This window comes from Drosophila sulfurigaster, chromosome 3, assembly GCF_023558435.1.
Source record: "Drosophila sulfurigaster albostrigata strain 15112-1811.04 chromosome 3, ASM2355843v2, whole genome shotgun sequence".
NCBI classification, from domain to species: domain Eukaryota; kingdom Metazoa; phylum Arthropoda; class Insecta; order Diptera; family Drosophilidae; genus Drosophila; species Drosophila sulfurigaster.
The window spans coordinates 25974097-25996835 of record NC_084883.1 but is presented as its reverse complement, the minus strand read 5'-3'; the positions used below and the strand labels follow the sequence as shown (position 1 = coordinate 25996835).

Sequence of the window (22739 nt, the reverse complement as noted above, 5' to 3'; positions counted from 1 at the left end):
TGTGGCATGCTCGTAATTTGGTTCAATTTCATGTTACGCCACCATTAACTGCGGTCAACACACAACCTACCCCAATAATGATTTCGTGGGTTGCCTATCGTCGACCGTTGATAAGCACGTTTATTATACTATATAACAACGTAAATGTATGTACTTCGTATACATAAACACATGTGATAGCATCGAAGTCAATGACCAAACAATTCGGCAATCTAAAGTACTTTACTGCAAATGCACATAAAGTAGATATATATATACTATATATGTTTGTACGTCTGTTGCTGAGTCGTCATCTTTTGTGCATCTTTATGGACGACATGTGCTCTTCATTTGCATGTCCATTGATTTATCAGTGCATATTATTTTTTTAATTACGAGCGAATATGTATTTATGCGCAAAACTTCGAATTAAAAGCTGACAAATCACCCATCCAGATGGAACAGTTCCTTATAAGTGCAGTGAGTGGAGGAGTCAAAAGGAATAGCTGCAAAGATATGCACTCACACTCTACAAGTGACAATCACTCTGTCTCTCTGATTGTACGTGTTCGTCTGTGTGTATGAGTGTATTCCCTTTGTGTGATAGTGAGATGAGGGTGTGATGAGAGTGAGAGAGCAACTGTAAGAGAGCGCGCTCAGCCAACACAGCCAAAGCGGCTGCAATTGAGAAGAGCTTGCTGCAACAGATAAGAAAGCTGCAGCAGAAATATTGGCCAGCGACAAATTTGTCGGCTGTACCTTTCAATTTACAAAGTAGCCAGCACGCACACACACACACACACACATGCATAATGAAACCAAAGCACAGCGCAGCGCAGCAAACTGAGAGCGCAGAAGAGAGCGCAGACGAAGCCAGTGGCAATTGAGCTGCCCTCAACGCGCATTTCATTTCACAGTGAGCGGTCGTCGTGAAAAGATATCCGAGTTGAAGTACCGGGAACACTGATTCGAAAAAAAAGCACGCATGATCTCTTGGAAGGCAGCACAACACAACACACAGTAGTCGAGTGTCTTTGCAACATACGCGTACGCGAAATATAATTTAGGAATTCATTTTATATAAGTGCAATTACAACGAAGCCGCTTTAAAACGTGTCGCGGCGCGAAATTTACACAACAACTTGACGGCGACGACAATAATAAATTGTAACAAAAGGCAGGCAGGCTGGCAGACAAGTTTGACTGCTGCTCCTCGACGACGTAAATAATTAAATAACCCCAAAGGCGATTTGCAAAAATGCGTGTTCTCGCGAATTATTTTCAATTAATCATAAATAATGCAGTGCTCGTTTTAATTGTGATTTATTAGCCCAATAAAAGGAATTACTCAGAGTGTGTGTGTGTGTGTGTGTTGTTCGGTTCGCTCTGAAATAAACAAATTCAATTTAGTTTAAGTGAAATTACGCATGCGCAAATTAAATTCGATGTCTGTTAATTCAAATTGAATAACAACAAGTAAAACAACAACAACAACCAGCAAAAAGGAGTATAACACAAAACACAAAAACAAAGATGAGCCGCATATTCAATTCGCTGCCGGCGTTTACGCTGCTTTTGCTGCTGCTGCAGCTCTGCCCACACAACAACAACGCCTTCAACTATTCGCCGCGAGCGAATTTTGTGATACGCGCACCGCAACATCTGAAATTCCAGTTACCCCAAATGCGCAGCTCCTACTTCGGCTACACATTGGTCATGCGTGAAACCAGGTGAGTGTGCTAATCTGTTATATATATATAACACATGTATGTCTGTGTGTGTTTGTGTGTGAAAGCCATGTTCGCCGGCGCCTTGTGCAAATATTTGCATACACATATTTTTACGATATGTTTTTTTTTGTTGGCTATTCGATAAACGAGACAAGCGACGCCTTTCAGGCGTTCCACAATTATGCGATCTGAGTCAATAATAATTCACAGCTGCCTCGTCCCCTCTACCCTCTGCCATCTAAATTGAGCAATCAAAGAAGTTACTTCAGCACTGAGCAAATCATAAGAGAATAAAAGTTCAAACTTGATTTGCGTCAATTAGCATGTGTTGAAGCGCAGCTTTTGGCATTTAACGCTTTGACTACTTTTCTGTTATGTTTTTTTTGCTGCACCATAATTAAATCTGTGTTTTGGCAAATAATACAAGTATCTTATGTTCGTGTGTCAGCAAACCACAAATGGGTTCACTTTTGTGTGTACTTTTGTGGTAAGCAAACTCGTTTCCCAGTCATCAATTTCAAGTTAGCAGCTGCACAAATAAAACACACGCCATAAACAAAACAAAACATAACGTTGGATGATAGCGAAATATCTAATAGTTAAACTCAAGCACTTTAAAAGAAAAACAACTACAAATTTCTAAAAATAACAGACACTTCCACAATTGCCATCAATTTCAATTGCAACACACAGATCTCCGCGAGGGGCAATTGACAAACCCAAAAAACAAAACAAAAAAACTCAGTCCCAAACCCAAAACCCAACTCTCTCTGTCTCCGAGTCTCTTCCGAGCCGAATCTGAAGACCCGCGCGACCCACATTTGTTATGGATACACTCATATTCACTACTCAACTATATGTGTGTGTACTTGTCTGTAGACCTGGCGTCCGCTTTTGGTTTAGAATACGGGTCCAACAATGACATCACATCATCACAACTAACAACTAAAAAGAAGCAAATCAAATGAAATCAAGTTTTCAACTACTAGTAAATACACAATGAAAGAGCCCCCAAAAGGAAAGTAAACATTGCCGAAAAGTCCGAGCTGAGCATAAAAAAAGAATTCACACTTTAAGTTCGCCAACTATCTCACACCCTTTTATTATAATCATTTCGAGAACTTTGCGCAAGTTTTCTTTCTTTTTTGATAATTAAAAATACGTGACATGGGCATAAGTGGAACAATGTTATGGACCACAGAAATTGACCTCTTGCATATCAAACTAAAACCAGTTAGTTACTTAACATTTAAGCATATTTTCACGAGGTTCCAAGAACTTAAATGAAAGAATTCAGTTTCCCCAAATGTGTTTGTTGACAGTCGGTAAAGAGTTTGTGAGTGCTTCTTTTCTTTCTTCTCTAGAACAATCTGTAAGTGTATTTGATCTTCACTACACTCGTTTTTTTTTATTGTTATTAGCCTCGTTTCACTGCTCCCTGAAATTAAGTTCGAGTACGCCTAATTATTTACGGAAATTACGCGTAAAATCACGACAACCTGTAATTTATTTCACATCAATTGAAACTAGTAAAAACATGAACTCAGTCTTTTTTTTAATGGTAACTTCCGCATTTTGAATAGTGCTAAAATGATTATTAGTGCATTAAAACAAAATATATATTATTTGCAATGCTTAAAGTGGGAATATAGAAAGTCTCCTTAATGTGTTATTATAAATCTGTTTCCATGTGTGAACATAATTTCGCTGACTTTATTCTGTTGTCGTCTGTTTGCTTGGCTTCTAAGAAAATTATCGCTGTTTCAAAAGTCGCCGACGACATTTTCCATTTCGGGAATAATTATGATTCATTTGTTTTGCACAAGAATATAATACGATAAAGTGATCAGGCAATGCATTGCGCAATATTTTGACACTGATGCCTTTTTGCATATGGCGCCTTCATGCCACAGCAATAACAACAACATAGCAACACAGCAACAGCTGCATATTGTAATGCATAAGCACACTTTACTGCAAGCGCCCCCAACGACAGCGAAGAGGAGACACACAGCAACAACTCCACGGACTTTGACGCCACAGTTTACACCGCAAACATATTTTTAGACGCCTTCTCTTTGGTCATTAAACCCAAATCCAAAATGAGCAAGGAGAGTGAGAGAGCACCAAAAAATGCAGCAGCGGCTGCTTTTGTTCTTAAGCGTTTGTTGACCGCAAGTAGCTTTTGTTATTGTTGTTGTTACTGATGATGATGATGATGATGGAGATGGCAGCAATTACACACACAAGGCGAAAAGAAAGAACATTTTGTGTGGCTTTTGACGTTCGCTTATTCTTTATGTCTGCTTACATGGTCGCATAAACTGTTTCATTCGAGTTCCAATCCCCCGCAGTCACTCAGATTCAAACAAAGCGCCAGCCAAGGCAGCAGACATACATTTGGACACGAAGTGGAACTTCCCACTTCCCATTGCCACCCCGACAATGTCAAGTTCCTTTGTGTAGTTACAAAGTTTTCTTACAAAACTATGAAAACTATGCACACTCCTTACCCCAAAAATATACGTACTCACATGGAACAAAGCAAATCTTCTTTGTATTGCTTTAAATCGAGTAGAAAAACTGTATTTAATATGTATAATGGAATACTTGGAGAATTCGCACAACTGTAATTTCGTTAAGCGTTTTCAATTTATCATTCAGAAATAAAAATATCGCTGAGATCGCGAAGTGAAAGTGAAAAAATAAACATGTGCCAAAACGTTATTTTGTTTTGAACAAAAGCGAAATTTATTGCTCTCGATAAGGTCTTTAATTGGTGCTAAGATTAAATCTGAGCATTTGTTAGATTTCAAGAAAATTGCAGCCAATTAATAGGTTTGAGATAAGACAACTCAACGTAACCTTTACGAATATCTTAATGCCTTTATAATGTTTATTATTCTTCTTATAAGAGGAGAACATAAAGAAATATATTCCATAACAAGAAGATTAAGATAGATCTACCAAAATATTAAACAAGGCTTAAGTCTAACTAGTTTTATTGTTTATATATAATATTTATATATATATACTTTCACATTTGTAAACATGATTTATTTAAAAATTCTTTTCATAAAATACTTGGAGTATTCCTATAACTTTAGCTCAATCAAATTCACAAATCACAAAGTTTATTGAGCACAGTTCAAGAACTTTAAAATGATTAATTTCATAATTTATTTATAAATTTAAGGGTAAACCACTTCCGTATTTAATCATCGCAACTGCCTGCAAGTATTATGAATATATGTATACTTGAATGGTAGTTGAATTTAAATTAGAAATATAGTATTCACATTGTTAGATATAAATAAGTAAAGTACGCCTTTCAAGAAATTTTTATCCGTATCCACTTAAATGTCCGGCATTGTATGTAATCACGAATCCCCTGCAGTCTGCATGCTCTGGTATACCATATTATATATCTGGGTGACACATTACATAGTGAGTGAGTGAGTCATTCAGCTGAGCATGCGCTTGGTTTCAATTTTTGGGAAATACGTGTACTCAAGACTTGGCTTTGGTGTGACGACGGTCAGTTATTGTATGTTTTGACTTGTTATTGTTATGTTTACTCGTTATTGCCGAAAGTAATAACAAATATTTGTTGCTTGTTTTTGTTGAGTTTTGCATAAGTGCCGCTTGCCATTATTAAGTAGCCAACTGGCATGATGTTGCGAACTACTGACATTTTTAATTACATTCGCTTTTTTATGGACCATAACAAATTTGGCCCGGGAAATTGATTACAACTATTGTGAGCATCCCATTGGATGCGAGAGTGTGATTCATCTACCTGCTGACTCAGCAGCAAATATTAGTTGCAGGCAAAACGTTGAGGGAGCCATCTTATCAGAGAGTCTGTTTTGAATTGGAGAAATCAGCGTTTGAAAAGCAAAATTGGTTTAAATTAAGTAATTCGCACTCCGGCAGCATGCTAAACAAGAAAGCTCCGTAACCGGTTTCTCGGCTATGCCTTTTTTTGCTATTTTGTTTTGCTTTCGGTGTTATCTTATCAGCAACAACAAACAACGCTTTGCTGCAAGTTGCTCTTAGGTCACTTTATTTATATTTCCACGATATTTAGAGTCCATGCAACGGCTTTTTATTTTACTATATTCAAATGTCGGCGCTCTAAAGCTAAAGCAAAACACGGCCATAAAAACGAAGCTTTTTTCACTTGCAGTAACCCGCTCACGCTTATTGAGTGAGTGAGTGAGAGAGAGAGAGAGCGCGTGACAACAAGAGAGCCAAGAGAGTGCCGCGACTCGCGACACGCGCTCAAAAGCTACCTGTAAGTTGCGGGTGAACGAAACGAACGAATTCGGAATTAATGAATTCAGTCTCGTTTAGACGTTCGTTCGACACACAACGAAGTGTGCTCTGCTGTTAGCTCACCTTGGGCGTGAGTGTGTGTGCTTGCGTATACGTGTGTTTGTTGTGTGGCAGTTGTGATAATATATAATCGAAACATAGCATAGCTACAAACATATAATAAAAACCCGTTTAATAATTCAAAAACATAAAACAAAATGGGAATTTTTCCATTTACAATATGCAACATGGTGCGGCAAGGTCGTTGGTCTCTGCCGCCGATCCTGCTGCTGTTGCTGTTGTGCGTGCTGTGTTGCAGCAGTGTGTGGGCGTATAACTTGTCACCCCGCCCGAATAGTGTGATCAAAGATCCACAGTTTGCCACCGTGATGCCGAAAGTGCGTGCGTCATATTTCGGTTATAGCATCAACCTGAGACCTCACGGGTAAGTGCCGTTCCAAGATCAGACTTTGCTTCACTCTCAAAGCTTCTCTGTCCGTTATACTACTAGCAAACAGGTTGTGCATGTGTGTGTGCGCATGTATTTGTGTGGCTATGTGTGAGTGAGTGGAGTTGTGAGCCATGAGCTCAGTGTGTTGGATGATTCATCCAAATCGGATCGAAGATCGCTGAAGTTGGGATGGGATGGGGGCAGCAGTTGGACTGACAGCTTTGGGGGCCATAAAATATGTGAATGAAATAAAACAGAGTTAAAAACTCTTTTTATAAGTTGTAAAAATGTACACTTAATACTTATTGTCAAGGCATTAAGCGGAAATAAAAAATTGGATGGCAAAGAATGGCGAATGCACTCGTATTCGTATGAGTTAATAAATATTCATGAATGCCATTACTGCACGTTCTATATATAACTGGGCTGAATATGTCTGGCCGATACATATTCGAAGTCGATTTTCTAGCTAAAAGTTAGTCAATGCCAATTTTTTGTTATCAAGTTTTGCTTTTGGTCGATTTTCGTTGATAAGATTACCTTCAATATATCGCTGTATTTGTGAGAGCAACGAATATTGCAAAATTCGAGACGGTTGCATGTAGCAATAACTCAAAAAATATAGTAGAATAGAAAAAAACTAATAAAAAAATATGAATAGTACAATTCTTTGTTCGCATAACTTTTTTAAAATTGCACGTGAAGCGGTGATAATTCAAGCTCTCAACAGTTGAAACAGTTTCTCGCTGGCAACAACAATTTGTACACAAGTAGTTTATCAAGTATACGACAGTTATGCTCGCAGATAGCGTCTTTATCTGGTTGGTCACTGAGCAAAAAAACACTCGACACACAACTGAAAAGCAAATACCGAACTGAATTCTCTTTTTAGATGGAGAAAAATATCGACTAATGCTCGTAACTGTTGTTCATGATGATGATGATGATGCATAGGCAATTGCTTCTTATTTTTTTGTATTTTATTGGCTGACTAATGCAAGTCAATTGGGCTGCGGTTCAGTGTCAGATTGTTGTGTGTACTAAAGATATTCACATATCTTTTCTTCGATTCTAGTGTCTTTGTGGGTGCGCCCCAAGCTCAGTCAACATTGGAGGCGCAACGCAACGTCAATGAGACGGGTGCCGTCTACAAATGCACCCTTTCGACTGGCGTCTGCAGTCCGTATGTGTTCGATGGGCATGGCAATCGCAACATTGCGAATAGCGAATACACATGGGACTCGGAGCGCAGGGATTTCCAGTGGCTGGGCGGCTCAATGGATGGCGGCACCAAGGACACGGACAAGTTGCTTGTCTGTGCACCGCGCTTCATAGCGCCCTCATCGAAAGATTACCACATGCATGGCATATGTTACTGGGTGTCTGATACTCTCGGCGATCAGCCACAGAATGTCACAAAGATCTCTCCGCTGCGTCTCAAAACCGATCAAGTGCGCGAGGAGAACGATTTCCGATACTATTACTATATACTCGCCGAGGAGGGATTCAGTGCTCATGTCTCCGATGACAACGAACAGTTTCTGATCGGTGCGCCCGGTATTTACACCTGGCGTGGCTCGGTGATACGTTATCGCAAGGTCTCGCTGGTGGATGATCCATCGGCCAGTCGCCGTGATACGAGCAGTCAGACGCGGAGTCATCGCAAGGCCAGAAGCGGTGGTGATTACATTGACTACGCACCGGAAGTTACCTATCAAACGGACATACCGAATCCCTCGCATTGGAATCAACCGGATGACTCTTACTTTGGTTACTCCGTTAGCTCGGGTCACTTTGATAGCCAAGATCTGAAGCGTCTGCTTTACGTGGCCACCGCACCTCAGGCTAATGAACAGTCTGGAGAGGGTTATATCTTCGATATACGCAGCAAGACAATTGATAAATATCACGTGTTCCGAGGCGAACAATTTGGCGAGTACTTTGGCTACGCTGTGCTCGCCGAGGATCTCAATGGCGATGGCCTGACGGATGTCATCATCTCAGCCCCGCAGCATTCCTACGAAGACTCGCACGATAACGGCGCGATTTACGTGTTCCTCAACAAGGGACGGGTGAGTAACACTCGATTGACACTGTCTTCTTTCGTTATTTTGACTAATGTGGGGCCAATCAATTGCAGTACAATTTCGAGTCCAAGATAATCCGCTGTCCGTTGCCCATTACGGCCAAGGCACGTTTCGGCACCACGCTGACCCGACTGGGCGACATTAATCACGACGGCTACAACGGTAAGTTACTCGCAACAGTTCCCGTTTCTCTCCTTTACTTGCCCCTCTTTTGCCTGTTGTCTGCTCCACTTCCTTTGTAAAATATTTCGTGTTGATGACAGTAAAAAAAAACACATTCCAAAACTTAATTTGGACACGTCGATGCTTAAATACTCTGGACAGCGTAAAGTCAATTGAATTAAGTGTTAATTATGATGCATGATCTAAATATTTTATCTTTTCTTGTTGACATTCCTTTTATTAATCGTAATGATGACAATTTTATACAGAAAACAGATTTCAGTATCTCTACTATAAGTTTATGGATATAGATTATGTATGTGATTTTTAAATTTTAGCTAGAGTGTGCTAAAAGTTTTTTTTTATAAAAACAAATTAAAATTTTTCTTCTTGAAGGGTTCCTCATAAATGAAAAACAAGTGTAAGAAAACTTAAATATAGGAAAATTGCATTTATAACAGCGATGCGCGTAAATCTGCTAGTTAATTACTATATTTCCGACGAATAAGTTATCGTTCACTATTTTTTTCTAATGGCTGAGAAAGCTTTAAAATATAATGAAAACCGATCCAATCAAATTTGCAGCAGAATGAAAACAAATTTATATCACGTTCCATTGTTGACTTCAATATTATTCTAGTTTAGAGTTCTAATAGTATCATATTACTTTTTAAAAGAAATAAAGTTTCATTAGAAGATTAAAGATACATCAACCATATGAATATATATAAAGAAATGATAAATCTATTATATAAATCTATATTTATGTGATATTGTAAGACAATCTGGGTTAAACTCCCAGTGAACTTACATAAAGCATACATAAAGCATTATGCCACGTTTCATTAAGATAAAAATTAGAATTAAGAAGAATAGATCAATTACCGTAAAAAGATAGATAAGCTAAACTCACATTTTTATAACCCTTATTGCCTGCTATGTCACACAATGTGCGCAATAGTCTTAAGACCCGCTGCTTGACTTTGAATGAAAGAATTTTACGCAGAGCCTTCACTGTTTTGGGTGTGGTTGTGTGTTGTGTTTATTCAATTTGAAATGTGAAAACACATTTGTGAAGCAGTTCCGCACATCAGCTTGCAAATTTGTAACACTTTCGCTCGCATTGATTGCGATATTCATCAAACTGTTTTTCCCCTCCTTCCAGACATTGCTGTGGGCGCTCCCTTTGCGGGCAATGGCTCCGTCTTTATCTATCTGGGTGGACAGCAGGGACTGCGGGATCAGCACAGTCAACGTCTGGACTCGCCACAGACATCCGACTCCAAGTACGGCAGTCACATGTTTGGACATGGTTTGTCACGTGGCTCGGACATCGATGCCAATGGATTCAATGACTTTGCAGTTGGAGCACCCAATGCCGAGGCATTGTTCTTGTACCGCGCTTATCCCGTGGTCAAATTGCATGCCAGTGTTAGATCCCAGAATCGTGAGATTAAACCAGAGCAGAATCATGTAGAGATCACAGCCTGCTTTGGACTGACGACGACATCCACGGCAAGCTCAGCCAGGCAACAGGACATGGCCATGCGAATTGTGATCGATGAGCAGCTGAAGCGTGCCAAGTTCACGCAATCGCAATCCAATGAGTTGAGCTTCAATGCCACAGCGGGCACCACGCAACAGTGTCGCGTGTTTTCCGTGGAGGTGCGATACAGTGAGAAGGATATCTTCCAGCCCATCGAGCTGGAGATGCACTACGAGTTGATCAAGAAGGTGCCCGACTCCGAGGAGTTCTGCGAGACTTGCGTTGCCGTCGATCCCGAGGATGCCAAGGTCTTCACCGAGAAGATCATATTCAGCACCGGTTGTGCCACTGAGATTTGCATTGCGGATCTGCGTCTGACGGCAAGAGATGCCAGGTAAGAGAGAGAGAGCGAGTCAACAATAAATCAATATTAAACTTGATTGCTTATTTATTTAATACTTTGTTTGTTCGTCAAACACAGCTCGAGTTTTATTCTGGGCAGCGCGAAGGTGCTGCGTGTGACTTATGATGTCAGCAATGAAGGAGAGTCCGCTTACCTTCCGCAGTTGAATGTCACCAGCTCCAGTCAATTGAACTTTGCACAAATCCCCGGCAATTGCAAGGTGAGCGAATCCGTCATGGTCTGTGATCTGAACAATGGACGTCCCCTGGGCAAGGGGGACAAGGACAGTATTACCATCAGCTTCGATGTGAGCAGTCTAACGGGCCATGCACTGACCATCAGTGCGGAGGTCTTCAGCACGGGCTCCGAGAAGAGTCCGAGTGACAACAAGCTGCAGAGTTTGATTGCGCTCAAGGAGTACACGGAAATCGATGCATCAGGGTAAGTGAAATAAATAAGCAACTATTTATAAGCATTATTAATTTTATTTACTCTTGCAGTGGTCAGACAAGTGCTTCGATCGATCTGGAGCATTACAAGAACTGGGCGGACATCACCAACAACTATGAGATCAAGAGCAACGGTCCCAGCACAGTGGATGGCCTCGAGATTGTCTTCAACATTCCTGTTGCCTACAGGGTTTCGGGTTCAACCGCGACCATTCCCATCATCAATGTGAGCAATCTGACCATGCAGGCCACCTACGATTCCCAGCTGGTGGCCATTGAGCTGCTCGATCAGAACAACACACAAATCATCATGAACACAGTTGAGATCTCTTCAAGCAGCAGCCGTGTTGAGCACACAGTTGTGGTTAGTCAGAATGGGGCACACTACGACTCCAGCACCAGTGGACATGTGCATCAGTCGTGGCAGGAACTCGACTCGGATTCGGTGGCCACCGCATCCATGACACGCAAGCGTCGCGATCTGAAAGCGTTGACCGCCAATCGCGAGCAATATGCACGTATTACGAACATCAAGGCACACGATTTGCTCAGCGAGGACTTCAAGGGCAAGTTGCCGGTGAATCGAACAATTGTGTTCAACTGTAGGGATCCCGAGATGACCATCTGCCTGCGTGCTGTGATGCGTGTGTATAACTTCAAGCCGGAGAAGCCAGTCAATTTGAATATGCGCTACAGTGTCGATCTGAATGAGATCAATGCTATTCTGATCGATCCCTGGGAGTTCTTTGCCATACTCATTGATCTGAATATGCGCAAAGAGGGCGATCCTCTGGGCTCTTCGTTGGCCATCAAGCGGAAGATCGATCCTGTTGTAATATCAAAGCATCTGGAAACGACGCTGAATATCTGGATTATCATTTTGTCCGTTCTGGGTGGCTTATTGCTGCTGGCAGCCATAACTTACGGCATGTACAAGGTGAGTCCGCGAATATTTAAATTCAATATATAGAATTTATAATAATATTTCTCCAATATTTTAGTTGGGCTTCTTCGAGCGCACGAAGAAGGATGAGCTGGATAAGCTGGTGCAACAGAGTCCCGTGGAACCCGAGGCTGAGACCCTGAACAGTGACAATAACTAAGCTCAAGATTGTGATAATCATTGCTCTTAATTTTTATGTAAACTTTTGTGCAACTTTCGCGTATACAAACATCACATTTTAAATGGACGTGTCCGAGGAGAATCGAAATACCAAATACGACCCAATAATGAATGATCCAACGACAACAAACAAAACAAAAAACAAATTTAATATAGGAGTAAATGATAATCTAGTGCCACAAAGCATCGAATGCTCTTGTGGATTTTTTTATTGAACAAGAAGACGACGAGGGAACGAGAAGACGAGAGGACGGGAGTGAGTGCCTTGTAATTTGTTATTCATTCGCATTTAGTTTATGTACAGCTGAGCTTGTATTCAACCCAAGCCATATTGCCATTAAATTGTAATTATTTATAAACGAAAACAAAAGATTTTGTATTAAGCATAAATGTTTAAATAGCTTTCTTCCTAGTTTGTAAGCTGAAATGGCAACAAAAAAGACTTGAACTTTGTTTACAATCTGAGATGAGAAATCCGATGGTAATTAAAATGAGAATTGTATGCAAAAATTCATCCTAGTATCGTATAAGAGAAAGTATTAAATAAATGAGTTTTTTAATCGAGTAACCGAAAGTGATATTTGTGTTTATTTTACGGAGGGGGAAATTCAATACTGAAATGAATTCTGCAATGCGGTTTTACACGAGCCATTAATATAATAAAATTTATTTTCTTAAAATCAATAAGTACATTGTCTAACTCTAATAAAATGCAAAAATTTCATAAAGTTTTCAAACATTTTTTTGTTTTCTGTTGTTTTTGTTTTGCGTTACAACTAATCATGAAAATAGCAGCGCATTGCGGCATTTAACAAGAATCAAATCGTTAACAATAATTTAACCGAATTCTTTTTTGTTTCGCATTTTTCCGTTGTGTTTTCTATATGAAAAATATATTTTTTGTTTATTTATATAAGTATATACACAATTTGATTTAGGTTACTTACAATTACTAGTATAATATATATAGCATAGATTATCTACACACATGTACGCATAGACATTTCGACATTTAAATAAGTAACAACTGGACTAACTAATTGCTCTGGCAAACAACAGACAGACAGACACATACATAGCTATGTTATATAGTATATAAAGTACACGCACAAATATACACAGTAAGTTGATATCGCGGTATTGTGAAGGTGCAATTTACATACACACAGTATAAGTACTTGCAACACGTTGCATTGAGCTAAATATCGATATCTTAGTTTTTTTCATCTTTTTAGGAGCGATAAGTTCATAGTTTGAGTTTGAGAGATATGTGAAAGTTTGCAAGTATATATGTATCGATGACTAATTCTAGACACTGTAAACATTTCATAGCTTAATTGGTGGTATTATAATGTTTTTGTTGCTTTAAGAAGTGATATTTAAAAGATATATAGGAGTTGTGAGAGAAATGCATGCATTTATCGTACTAACATTTTGTGTAACATTCTTTCTTCGGTAATAACATCATCATCATCATCATCATCAGTAATCAGTAATCTATACGTATGAGTTGTAAATAAATACATCTTATAAAAATACAGAGAATCTGTGTACTATGTATTGTCCAAAATCATTAACACATACGTAAATTGCGTTGCATACACCGGGGATTCATTTCGATCTTCATTGTATATAATATTGAATTTTTGCTTCCTTGATATGCGCTAAATGATGACTAAATTGTCAGGTGCATCTATGCATGACTCTGCCTCTGGCTCTGCCTTTCTCATGAATAACATACAGTGATTTATCATTAATTTGTATTTAAATATTGTTCTCTCCTCTTCTTAACGTTCCATTGTCGCAGCACTTTCAGCAACTGGGATATATGGGGGATTTAAAAAAGAAGAATCGTTGACTGAATAACGATATTGAGCACAAGGTGGCTTCACTTATACAACTAGTTAAACATACTATATAGTATTCTTAGATCGATCTGTTGTGTGTGTGTTTGTGTTTGGGCGGGGTAAAACACTTAAGCACTAACTATTTTTTGGTTTAATTGCAACATCAACAGGAGGGACACAACGATGACGACGCTTAACACATTGTCTCATTATATGGTGGATCCTTTTCCGACTCCGTGCTGCTCTTAATGTTCGACGACAGCTTGGCAATCTCGTCCTGCACCAGATGTGTGCTAATCTGTGGTATGGCCAACGGTGCATGACTGCTCTTTGCCGACGATGAGGCTGTGGATAGGGCTTCGCCATCGCGCGACTCTTCGGTGCTGGAGCTGCTCTCCTTGAGCACATTCATGCCCAGTTTGCTGGCCTGATACGGCGGCTTGAGTGTTGAAATCAGTTTGGCCGCTGGAGTCACGGGCTCCGCTGAGGAGGATGTCTCGGCGCTGGTTTGCGCCGACAGCGGTTTGCCTTGGTCCATGCTAAACTGTTTCTTCAGCTGCATGGGACGCGAGGGCAGTGCTGGCAATGCTGGCGTCTGCGCCTGCGTCATTACTGGCGCAGCACTGAGATCCAGCGAACTGGAGCTATCGTCTCGCAGACGTCTGCCATCGGCAGCGCCCACAGACGCCGTGCGCTTCGGCTGGTAACGCGTTGTCGCAGCGCCGCCAGCAGCGCCAACACTCATCATGCTAATCCCCGTTGCCGAATGCGAGTCGCCAGCATCCAGCGATGGCTCCGCCGTCAACGATGGCGTATCAATGTTATACGATCCCGTTTGCGAGGTATTCGTCTCATTCGAGCTCTGCTTGATAAACCGATACGGATGCGCCGAATAATCGGTGTCCGTGCTCGAGTTCTTCTGCAGACTCTCGCTGGACTTTTTGAACAGACGTCCGCTGCTGTCATAGGGCGGATTGAGAAAGTCGCTGGTGGCACGCGTTGGCACCAGCGGTGACTGATACGTCTGCTGTTCCATCGAGGAGTTGCGTTGCCAGGGACGCTCGTGCTTCAGTTGGAAGCCACTTGTGCCCGCACCGCTGGTGTCACTGCTGTCTCCACCGCCGCCAGCGCCACCCACGGCACCCATGAGTCCGCTGTCCGCTGAGGGTTTCGAGGGCGACAGCTCAATGGCTGTTTCCCGTCGCAGCGGATAGCGATGACTATAGTCTATAGAGACGCCAATCTGCAGAGAAATCGATGAAGCATTTATAAGCAACGATAATGAAGTATAGTATTTTGTGTGTTACCTCATAGGGCTGAACGCTGGCATCGATGGAGCCGCGTGCCTCGAAGAGACCCTCGAGTATGCGATAGTCGTTCTCCTCGCACTCCTTCAGATGCTTCTTCTCCAGCAACGCCGCGGCCTCGGCACGTGACATTTCCGTCTTGGGGCGATCCAAGGAGGCTGTGAAACGAATGAAAACACAGCATATAAATTTGAGTATTTGACAAGCTGTTGCGTTAAGGCAGGCGTAGTGCTGTTTTTTAGGGGTTTATTTGGCACAAGCAGAAGGCAAATGAATATTACGCATACGCCTGGTTAGCTATTTACAAATTACAATTTCAGTTTCAGATTTTTTTCTTTTTTTGCTGGAGTTGCAGTTGGAGTTTGGCAAACAAATGATAACGCTAAAAATATATACTATATATAGCAAACGCTAGGAGAGTAGAAGAAAGTAGGGGGGTGTAGTTGTTGCTTTTTGTTTGTTGGGCGGGTGTGGAAGGGTTGGTTTTGGTTGTGGTTGCTTGTGGGCGGTGGTGGCTTGCCCCGAGTCGTATTGTCAACCAGCTGGGTGGATGGCCACAACACCAACTTACCTTGGTTGCTCTGCAGCGAGACGATCGGCGAAGCAATCAAATGGCAGACGCTCTCCAGTTCGTCCGTTATCGATGTGTACTCGCTGTGCAGTTTCAGCAATATATTTCTGGAGGGTTTCGCATGCAATACTGATTTACCTAGAGTTGAGTCGAGTTTAGGTTACGGTTGGTTTTTGTTTTGTTTTTGGTTTTTTGATTGAAAATGCGTCAACAACAAAAGAAATTTTGTAGTAGTGTGCGGCGAGAGAAAAAATATAGTACGAGTTGTGCATTGTATGAAGTACTCATATTTTTTTGTTTAACTTTTTTTTTGGTTGTGGATTAATGCAATTTTTTAGTTGCCAATTCGTTTGCTTGGATTGGTCGCATGTTTGGTACTTTTTTTTTAGGTTTTTGGTTGGATTAGTTGGAGATTAGTTAGACGGATGTTGTTGTTTTGGGCATGAAAGGGTTAGTAACCAGAACTTTGGAGCGCATTTCTTGCAGCTACTGCATTCTTTCATTCTCATTGAATGTGTATGTGTTTGTGTGTATTTCTCTCTACATACAATAGATATATGTTTATGCATATCTATCTTTTGTTCTTTCTCTCTAATTTAGTATTTGTTCAACATTTACCTGGCGGTGGGCCACCACTGGCCACTGGCGTATCCTTGTCACTATCCGGCTCAGACTGTGTCAGACTCAGCTGGCGGCGCGACAGCGTTGCCAACTGATTGAGGCTAATGTGCGAGCGATTGATGTCCGCTCCGGTCAGCGAGTACGTCTCCGAGTTCCGGCGGCAGAGCGAGACGGTGCGTTGACGCATCGCTCGGTGCCTGGCAGCTGTGTAGTATGCGAATAATTTGGGATACGTTTTTATTGAGGTTCAAACAAGGCGATGGTGTCTTGCTGATGCAACATAGAAGCGAGAATAGAACACAAGGAAAATAAAGCAAACAGAAACGAGAAAACACAGAGAGAGACAAACAGAAAGCAAAAGAAAACACAGTAATATGAGTAAAGATAAAGTCGAGAGTGCTCGACTATGAAATAACCTGTTCCCAAAGCTAATGCATATAAAAGTCTATTTCACTAAAGCGTAGTTAACATAATAAAGCAATTAATTTAATGATTTTTTGGCAGATTAAACAAATTGCAAAGCTAAAACTGTAAGATATCCATTATCTATTCCAATAAATGCATTGTTAAAATATACACCATTAGTATACCAAAAAATACTTAAACATAAGAAGGGCTATATTTCATTCATTGATATCCTACTGCCTTCAAAATATACCGTATACTCTATGGTAAAAATAAACCAGATTGTTAAGAGATGTAATTAAGAGCATAAAAAATATTAAAACAAAAATAAAATTATATTAAAAAGTATTTCTTGAATAACTTCTCAGTATTCAATTTGATCCCAACCAAAAATATGTAGTTTTTATCACTAATAGACTCTAAGATCTTTTTGTTTATATGTAGATACAAAAGTTCAGGCAGACAGACGAATATATATGGTATCGGATGTTGTCGCTGATCAAAAATATATATACTTTATGAGATCTTAAAATCTGATTTTTCTTATAAGGAGCATTATTTGTAGACAGTGGGTATAAATATACATACGTATAACAATTGTGTTAATTCATGAAATAAACTTGAAACATCCTATGTATATCGAAAGTTTCTTAATACAATTTAAACGTATATAAGCACTATGGCAGTTGATGCCTTCTTCCTATTACGCTGCACTTCAATGGGAACAGGGTATTAAATGAAACCGAAACAAAAACAAATAAAAATCGAAACGAAACAAAATGAAACTATAGAAACAGGTGAGGCAAATTACCCTCGAAAGTCATATCGGGCGCCGCATCATCGGAATTGTCGCCACCAACGAGCGTCTGATCATCATCGTTGCCCATCGGTGTGAGCGTGTCCTTGCTCTCGGTGCTGGCTCCCGTATCCTGGCGCACAGTCACATATGGCGTCCGCTTCACCGTCTCACAGGTCGAAGGCCGCTGCGACAGTGGCAAATAGATGTCCGAATCGGGCTCGGATTGCATTGAGGCCTTGCGGACCACCTGCTCGTTGAGGGCCTCTTGTGACTTGACCACTTCGTCGGGCTCTTCGGGCAGCGGCACAACCTCAAAGTGTGTGCCCTCATCCAAGATGTACGCATCCGGTCGCACTTCGGTTAGCGAGCGATTGAAACGCCGTCGATTGTTAACCTATCAAAGAAGAGAACAGAGAGCAGCAGCATCCCCACACACACACACACACACACAAACAGTTTTGTGGTAAGAGCAACAGGCTAAAGGCAAAAGTAAAACGCAAAAACAAACTGAGGCAACGCACCTGCAGCGAATTTAAAGTAAGTGTTGCACTCAGTCCCAGTCCCGCAGCAATGCTACTGCTGCCAACACCGCCACCGCCACCGCCACCGCCTCCTCCTCCGCCACTGCCTGGACCAGGAACACCGCCAATGACGCCACCCTCGGTGTCGGTCATTGAAATGGTGCGCATGCGATGCATTTCACCTGGAATGTTCATCACGGAGCCGCGCAAATCGTCGGTGCCAGCGGTGTGGGTGGACATGAAGCGATGTATGACGCCCAGATGCGACAGTATCTGCTCGGCAGACTCCTCCATTTTGCGCAAACGGAATTCAATGTTCTGCAAACAGAAAGCAAACCATAGCCCCATATGATATCGAATGAAAATTGCAATAAGAATTCAAATACTCCTAGCCCCCTTTTCTCCCCTCCCCATCACTTTTGAGTATGGCCACAGCATACGAATGAGCTCGTGTCCAGCTGCTCGACATTTTGTGGACATTTCCAATTTAACTACTGCTCGCTGCCTGTTTGTCTGTCTCTGCTGTCAATACGAGTAAAAATCCAAATTAATGTGCCAAAGACTCATTCAGCAAGCACAGAAAAAAAGAAAACCTAAGAAAGTAAGAAGGCTGCACTTTTGTGTTCGACTGTAAAATATCCGATACACATTTTTATAGTATACAATGATTTCTTCGAATTTTATATATTTGTTCTTTGCTCTATTGTTTAGTAATTACCCTAAAGTATTTATGATTTTGTGTACAATAAAAGTTGATTATATTAAATTCTAAATACCTTTTATCACTACAAGTTTTTTACATTAAGTTCCTTACTTTATTTTGCTGTAATGTCTGTTTAAATAGTCACAAGTCAGACAGCTACAGACTTGTGTGTTCAACTGTGAGATGTCTGATACTCATTTTCAGAGAATTTTATTATTTGTCATATCATAAATAAAGATATAAAGTGTTTAAAACAAATCGAACACACTAGCTCTGAAACTCCGCCGGATGGATCATAAGTACTTTATAGATTTAAAATTGAACATTCCAACTGCAATATAGATTTGCCCTTTTGACTAACCTATAATACCCTTCTACCCCATCTCGTAACAGGTATAAAAATTGGCATATTTGCATAACAACTAAAATTTGGGCATCGAATTGAATGCTTAGATGAGTGTCATGAGTGAGTGTTTTGTGTGTGTGTGTGGGAACGAATGCTACGCACCTGCACAGTTGCTGTTTGGATATTCTCCTTTTGATTGATGTCCTCGATTTTCTGTGACATGGTCTCGACACGCTCCGTTGTGTTCTTGACACGCTCATCGGTTGACTGATTCAATATGATTTCCTGCTCATGGAAAAAGCCCTCAACGCACTCCTCCTCAAAGTCATACAGACGCTCCAGATCGTCCTTCTCGAGAAATAGCTTGAGACCATTGTCCCGTTGCACCTCCAATCCTATATAGACAAACAGGACAGCGACACATGTCAATTGATAAGTAAAGGCAAACAAAAGAACATACAGAAAAAATAATCAAGAGAGTAGAATCACAATAGAAATTGAAATATAACATGTATATAATAATTTGGTTGATAATTCAATAATCAAAGTTGCATATCAATTCGATTCAATACGATTTCGGTTCGATTGTTAATCGAAGATGACAGAGTCAGTTGTAGAGATGGCAGCAGAGGAAAGAGAATACAAAGAATTGTACATTATTGCTGTTCGATTGGGAGATGGGAGCGTTGCTCGATTGATTCACTCACAGGGAACAAAGCTAAACTTGCTCATGCCGGGCTCACCTTTCGCTTTTCGTACACAATACTTGAGCAAGGAATAGAAATGGCAAAAAGCGATGAACGGTGGCGGCAGCACGGGTTTCTGTTGGTATTCCATGACCACTGTAAAGCGCTGAAACATCCACACCTGCAATCAGAAAGCAAATCGAAAATGTATAGAGTTTCCGCATTAAGTGGACATTAAGTATACGCAGCGTAAACGTACCTGATGTGACACTGAGTTGACTTCGTTGAATATATTATTGAAGACGGCAATCAGCAGATTGATTAGCAGTATATTGGCAATTAAAAGGTACATGGACATCGTTATCGGCGTTACCCAGTGGCCTGTGGATTTTTTATATTAAAAAACAAACACACACACACTAAGTGTATAAGTAAATGCCGGATAAGTGTGTGTGTGTTGTGTGTTTAACTCACCGGTGACACAGGCCGGTTGACGTGGATCCTCGCCACAGGGTGGATCGATATCATCGGCAAACACCTCGCCGTACAACATAAAGTAGGGTTGATAGGTGACCTGTGAAACGATAAATTAAAAACAGGCATCATTAAACGGCAGCTGCTGCTGGGGCAACACACACAAAAATGGCCAAGCTTAATTCAATTTGGGCCTTAACCATCGGCTACCGACTGGGTCAACATTTATGCAAGTTTTACACATCAACACAGAGAATTTTCTGGGGGATTCTGTCAAGCGTGTGAATGTGTGTGAGGTGTGACGGTATGTGTGTTAAAGCGGATGTGGATGAACATTGAGTAGTTTTTTCTTCTTTTTTTTTCATTAGCAATTTGCCAAGCTTAACTGCGGGAGAACTAGTTTAAGGAGTTCTGATGAATTCAAATTAATTAATTAAGAATTCAACTGCGTTCAATAAAAACAGCAGGTAGTTGATTGCAAATATTCATCAAAAGAAATTTAATCAAAGAAAACGTATTTAAGCGTTGTTATACTTTAATAATAGTAAAATCGGATTTTATTTTTTTTTATTTTTGTTTGTGAGCTAACGCTTTTCAAATCAAATATGCATCAGGATATTACTTGGAAGGAAGCACAGTTTATTTGAGCAAACAACATTTGCATATTGCGAAATTTATGTAGAAAGCAAAATGCAGCGAAAATATGCTTCAGTCCCCGGTTGAGTTGTGTTTAGGCTACGATGATGATGAGACACAAAGCTTTGGTAGTATCTCAACTGGTGCAGCAGAAACAGCTGCATGGAACTGCTGCAGGACATGCGCATGAGACGTGGATGGGGACGGAGTCGGGGACCTTGTGTCCACATAAAGAGCTGCAAGGCATTGTGTAAAACAGCGAAAGCATTTCGCATGCAAAACAATAAATGAAGTACACACTGCATTATTCAGAAAAGGCCTCAAATTAGAATGTAAAACGAAGAAAGGCGATAAAAGGGATAGAAACATAGACAGTTAATGTAGGAGTGAAAGAATGAAAGATATAAGAAATGTTTACACATGTAAAATACGAATTATAATATATTGAAAACTGAGTACACACATTTACTTATCAGATGCAAGTTCTATAATTTTCTAAATGAATTAATTCAACGCATGCCTCATGCAAAAATTTTACAAGTAATATATACAGTCGAAAGCGTTTATCAAAACATTCATTATAAAATTTCGGTTTTTTTCCAATTTCCGATAAGTTTATTTTAAATAATGTCTCCCAAGAGTAATGTCGGTAATTTAAATAATAAATAATTAACACTTTCGATTGTATGCTTAAAATACGAGTGCAAAATAAGTGTGAGCTTATGATATAAAATAATAGGTATAGTACATATTAATTTATGCTCCGAGCAGAAACAACAATAGCACAATATCAATCACTTTTTGGAGAGGGGCAACAACAGTCAAAGGCTCAACGCAGCATAAAGTGAAAATTGGGAGCAGAAATCAGAGAGAGAGTCACAAAGACACAAAAGGGTGGAGGGAAGAGAAAGAGACAGAGAAAGAGAGAGAGAGATATATATAGTAGGGACAAATCGCAGCGGGTCAAAAACACGGATGTTGTACATTCTAAAACAAAGAAGGTAAGAAATCGATATGAAACCAATTAAGACAAAAAGAAGAATAGAAAACTGAAGAAAGAATATTTTTGTAGGCACAACAATAACTATAGACATCTATAGCCATATATATATATATGTATAGTAAGTATATATCCATTTAGTACGAGCATCATATGATAGTATTCTAAGTATATTTCGGACAGCGGGCTCAATTCAATTTCTACACATTTCTTCTCTAGATAGCAAACCAATTTTTGTTGTACATTTGTCAGATTTCCGCCTAAGAAATTGTGAAGTTCTGGACTATCGGCTCTATGTTCTGTTGTTGTTGTTGTTGTATCTGTTGTGGCAGATGTAGATGTACTTGGAGTTGTTGTTGTTATCGATGGCATCATAACGTCAGGGGCCATCGTTGTTGTTGTTGTTGTTGATGATGCTGATGTTGTTGTTGCTGTTGGGCTTGTTGTCCCTGTTGCTGCGGCTGCTGCTGCGGCGGCGGCTGCTGCTGCTGATGCGGCATAGCTACGATGATGGCCAGCAAAAGAGCCGGGTCCAAAGCCAGCGACACGTGTATTGTGTGAACGACTATTATGGCCGAGAGCCCCTTGAAATCCGGGCGCTACAATTGAGCCAGCAATAACCTGCCATTTTGAGCG

General features: G+C 40.5%; 2 protein-coding genes across 25 annotated transcripts in view; one reads left to right on the top strand and one right to left on the bottom strand.

The window, feature by feature from the left end:
* Window positions 1-908: 908 nt before the first annotated feature.
* LOC133841683 (integrin alpha-PS3-like) lies at window positions 909-12557 on the top strand. Of its 2 annotated transcripts, none has more exons than XM_062274355.1 (7): window positions 909-1709; window positions 7553-8549; window positions 8618-8726; window positions 9892-10606; window positions 10694-11056; window positions 11116-12001; window positions 12066-12557. In XM_062274355.1, exons 1-7 carry the CDS (start codon window positions 1513-1515, stop codon window positions 12165-12167), a joined length of 3369 nt encoding a protein of 1122 aa, XP_062130339.1. In that variant the 5' UTR covers window positions 909-1512; the 3' UTR covers window positions 12168-12557. The 2 variants fall into 2 exon arrangements, with proteins under 2 accessions (XP_062130339.1, XP_062130338.1); XM_062274354.1 differs by lacking the exon at window positions 909-1709 and adding an exon at window positions 6062-6471.
* LOC133841680 (transient receptor potential cation channel trpm) overlaps window positions 12407-22739 on the bottom strand; it is a 60537-nt gene continuing 50204 nt past the window's right edge. For 15 of the 23 annotated variants that reach the window (XM_062274337.1, XM_062274336.1, XM_062274339.1 and 12 more), the window contains 11 exons: window positions 22347-22724; window positions 20468-20567; window positions 20253-20374; window positions 20051-20174; window positions 19470-19702; window positions 18259-18576; window positions 17750-18131; window positions 16531-16737; window positions 15913-16050; window positions 15342-15499; window positions 12407-15277 (listed from right to left, as the gene is read on the bottom strand). In XM_062274337.1, coding sequence (XP_062130321.1) covers window positions 14228-15277; window positions 15342-15499; window positions 15913-16050; window positions 16531-16737; window positions 17750-18131; window positions 18259-18576; window positions 19470-19702; window positions 20051-20174; window positions 20253-20374; window positions 20468-20567; window positions 22347-22724 — 3210 coding nt within the window. In that variant the 3' untranslated portion in view covers window positions 12407-14227. The remainder of the gene's footprint in view (window positions 15278-15341; window positions 15500-15912; window positions 16051-16530; window positions 16738-17749; window positions 18132-18258; window positions 18577-19469; window positions 19703-20050; window positions 20175-20252; window positions 20375-20467; window positions 20568-22346; window positions 22725-22739) is intronic. The other 8 variants (XM_062274346.1, XM_062274345.1, XM_062274347.1 and 5 more) reach the window with 2 other exon arrangements.

Coding starts and splice junctions, on each gene's coding strand:
- LOC133841683 (XM_062274354.1), top strand. CDS start 6,245: ATGGGAATTTTTCCATTTACAATATGCAACATGGTGCGGCAAGGTCGT. Junction 8,550..8,617: donor TGTTCCTCAACAAGGGACGG/GTGAGTAACACT, acceptor AATCAATTGCAG/TACAATTTCGAGTCCAAGAT. Junction 11,057..11,115: donor ACGGAAATCGATGCATCAGG/GTAAGTGAAATA, acceptor TTACTCTTGCAG/TGGTCAGACAAGTGCTTCGA.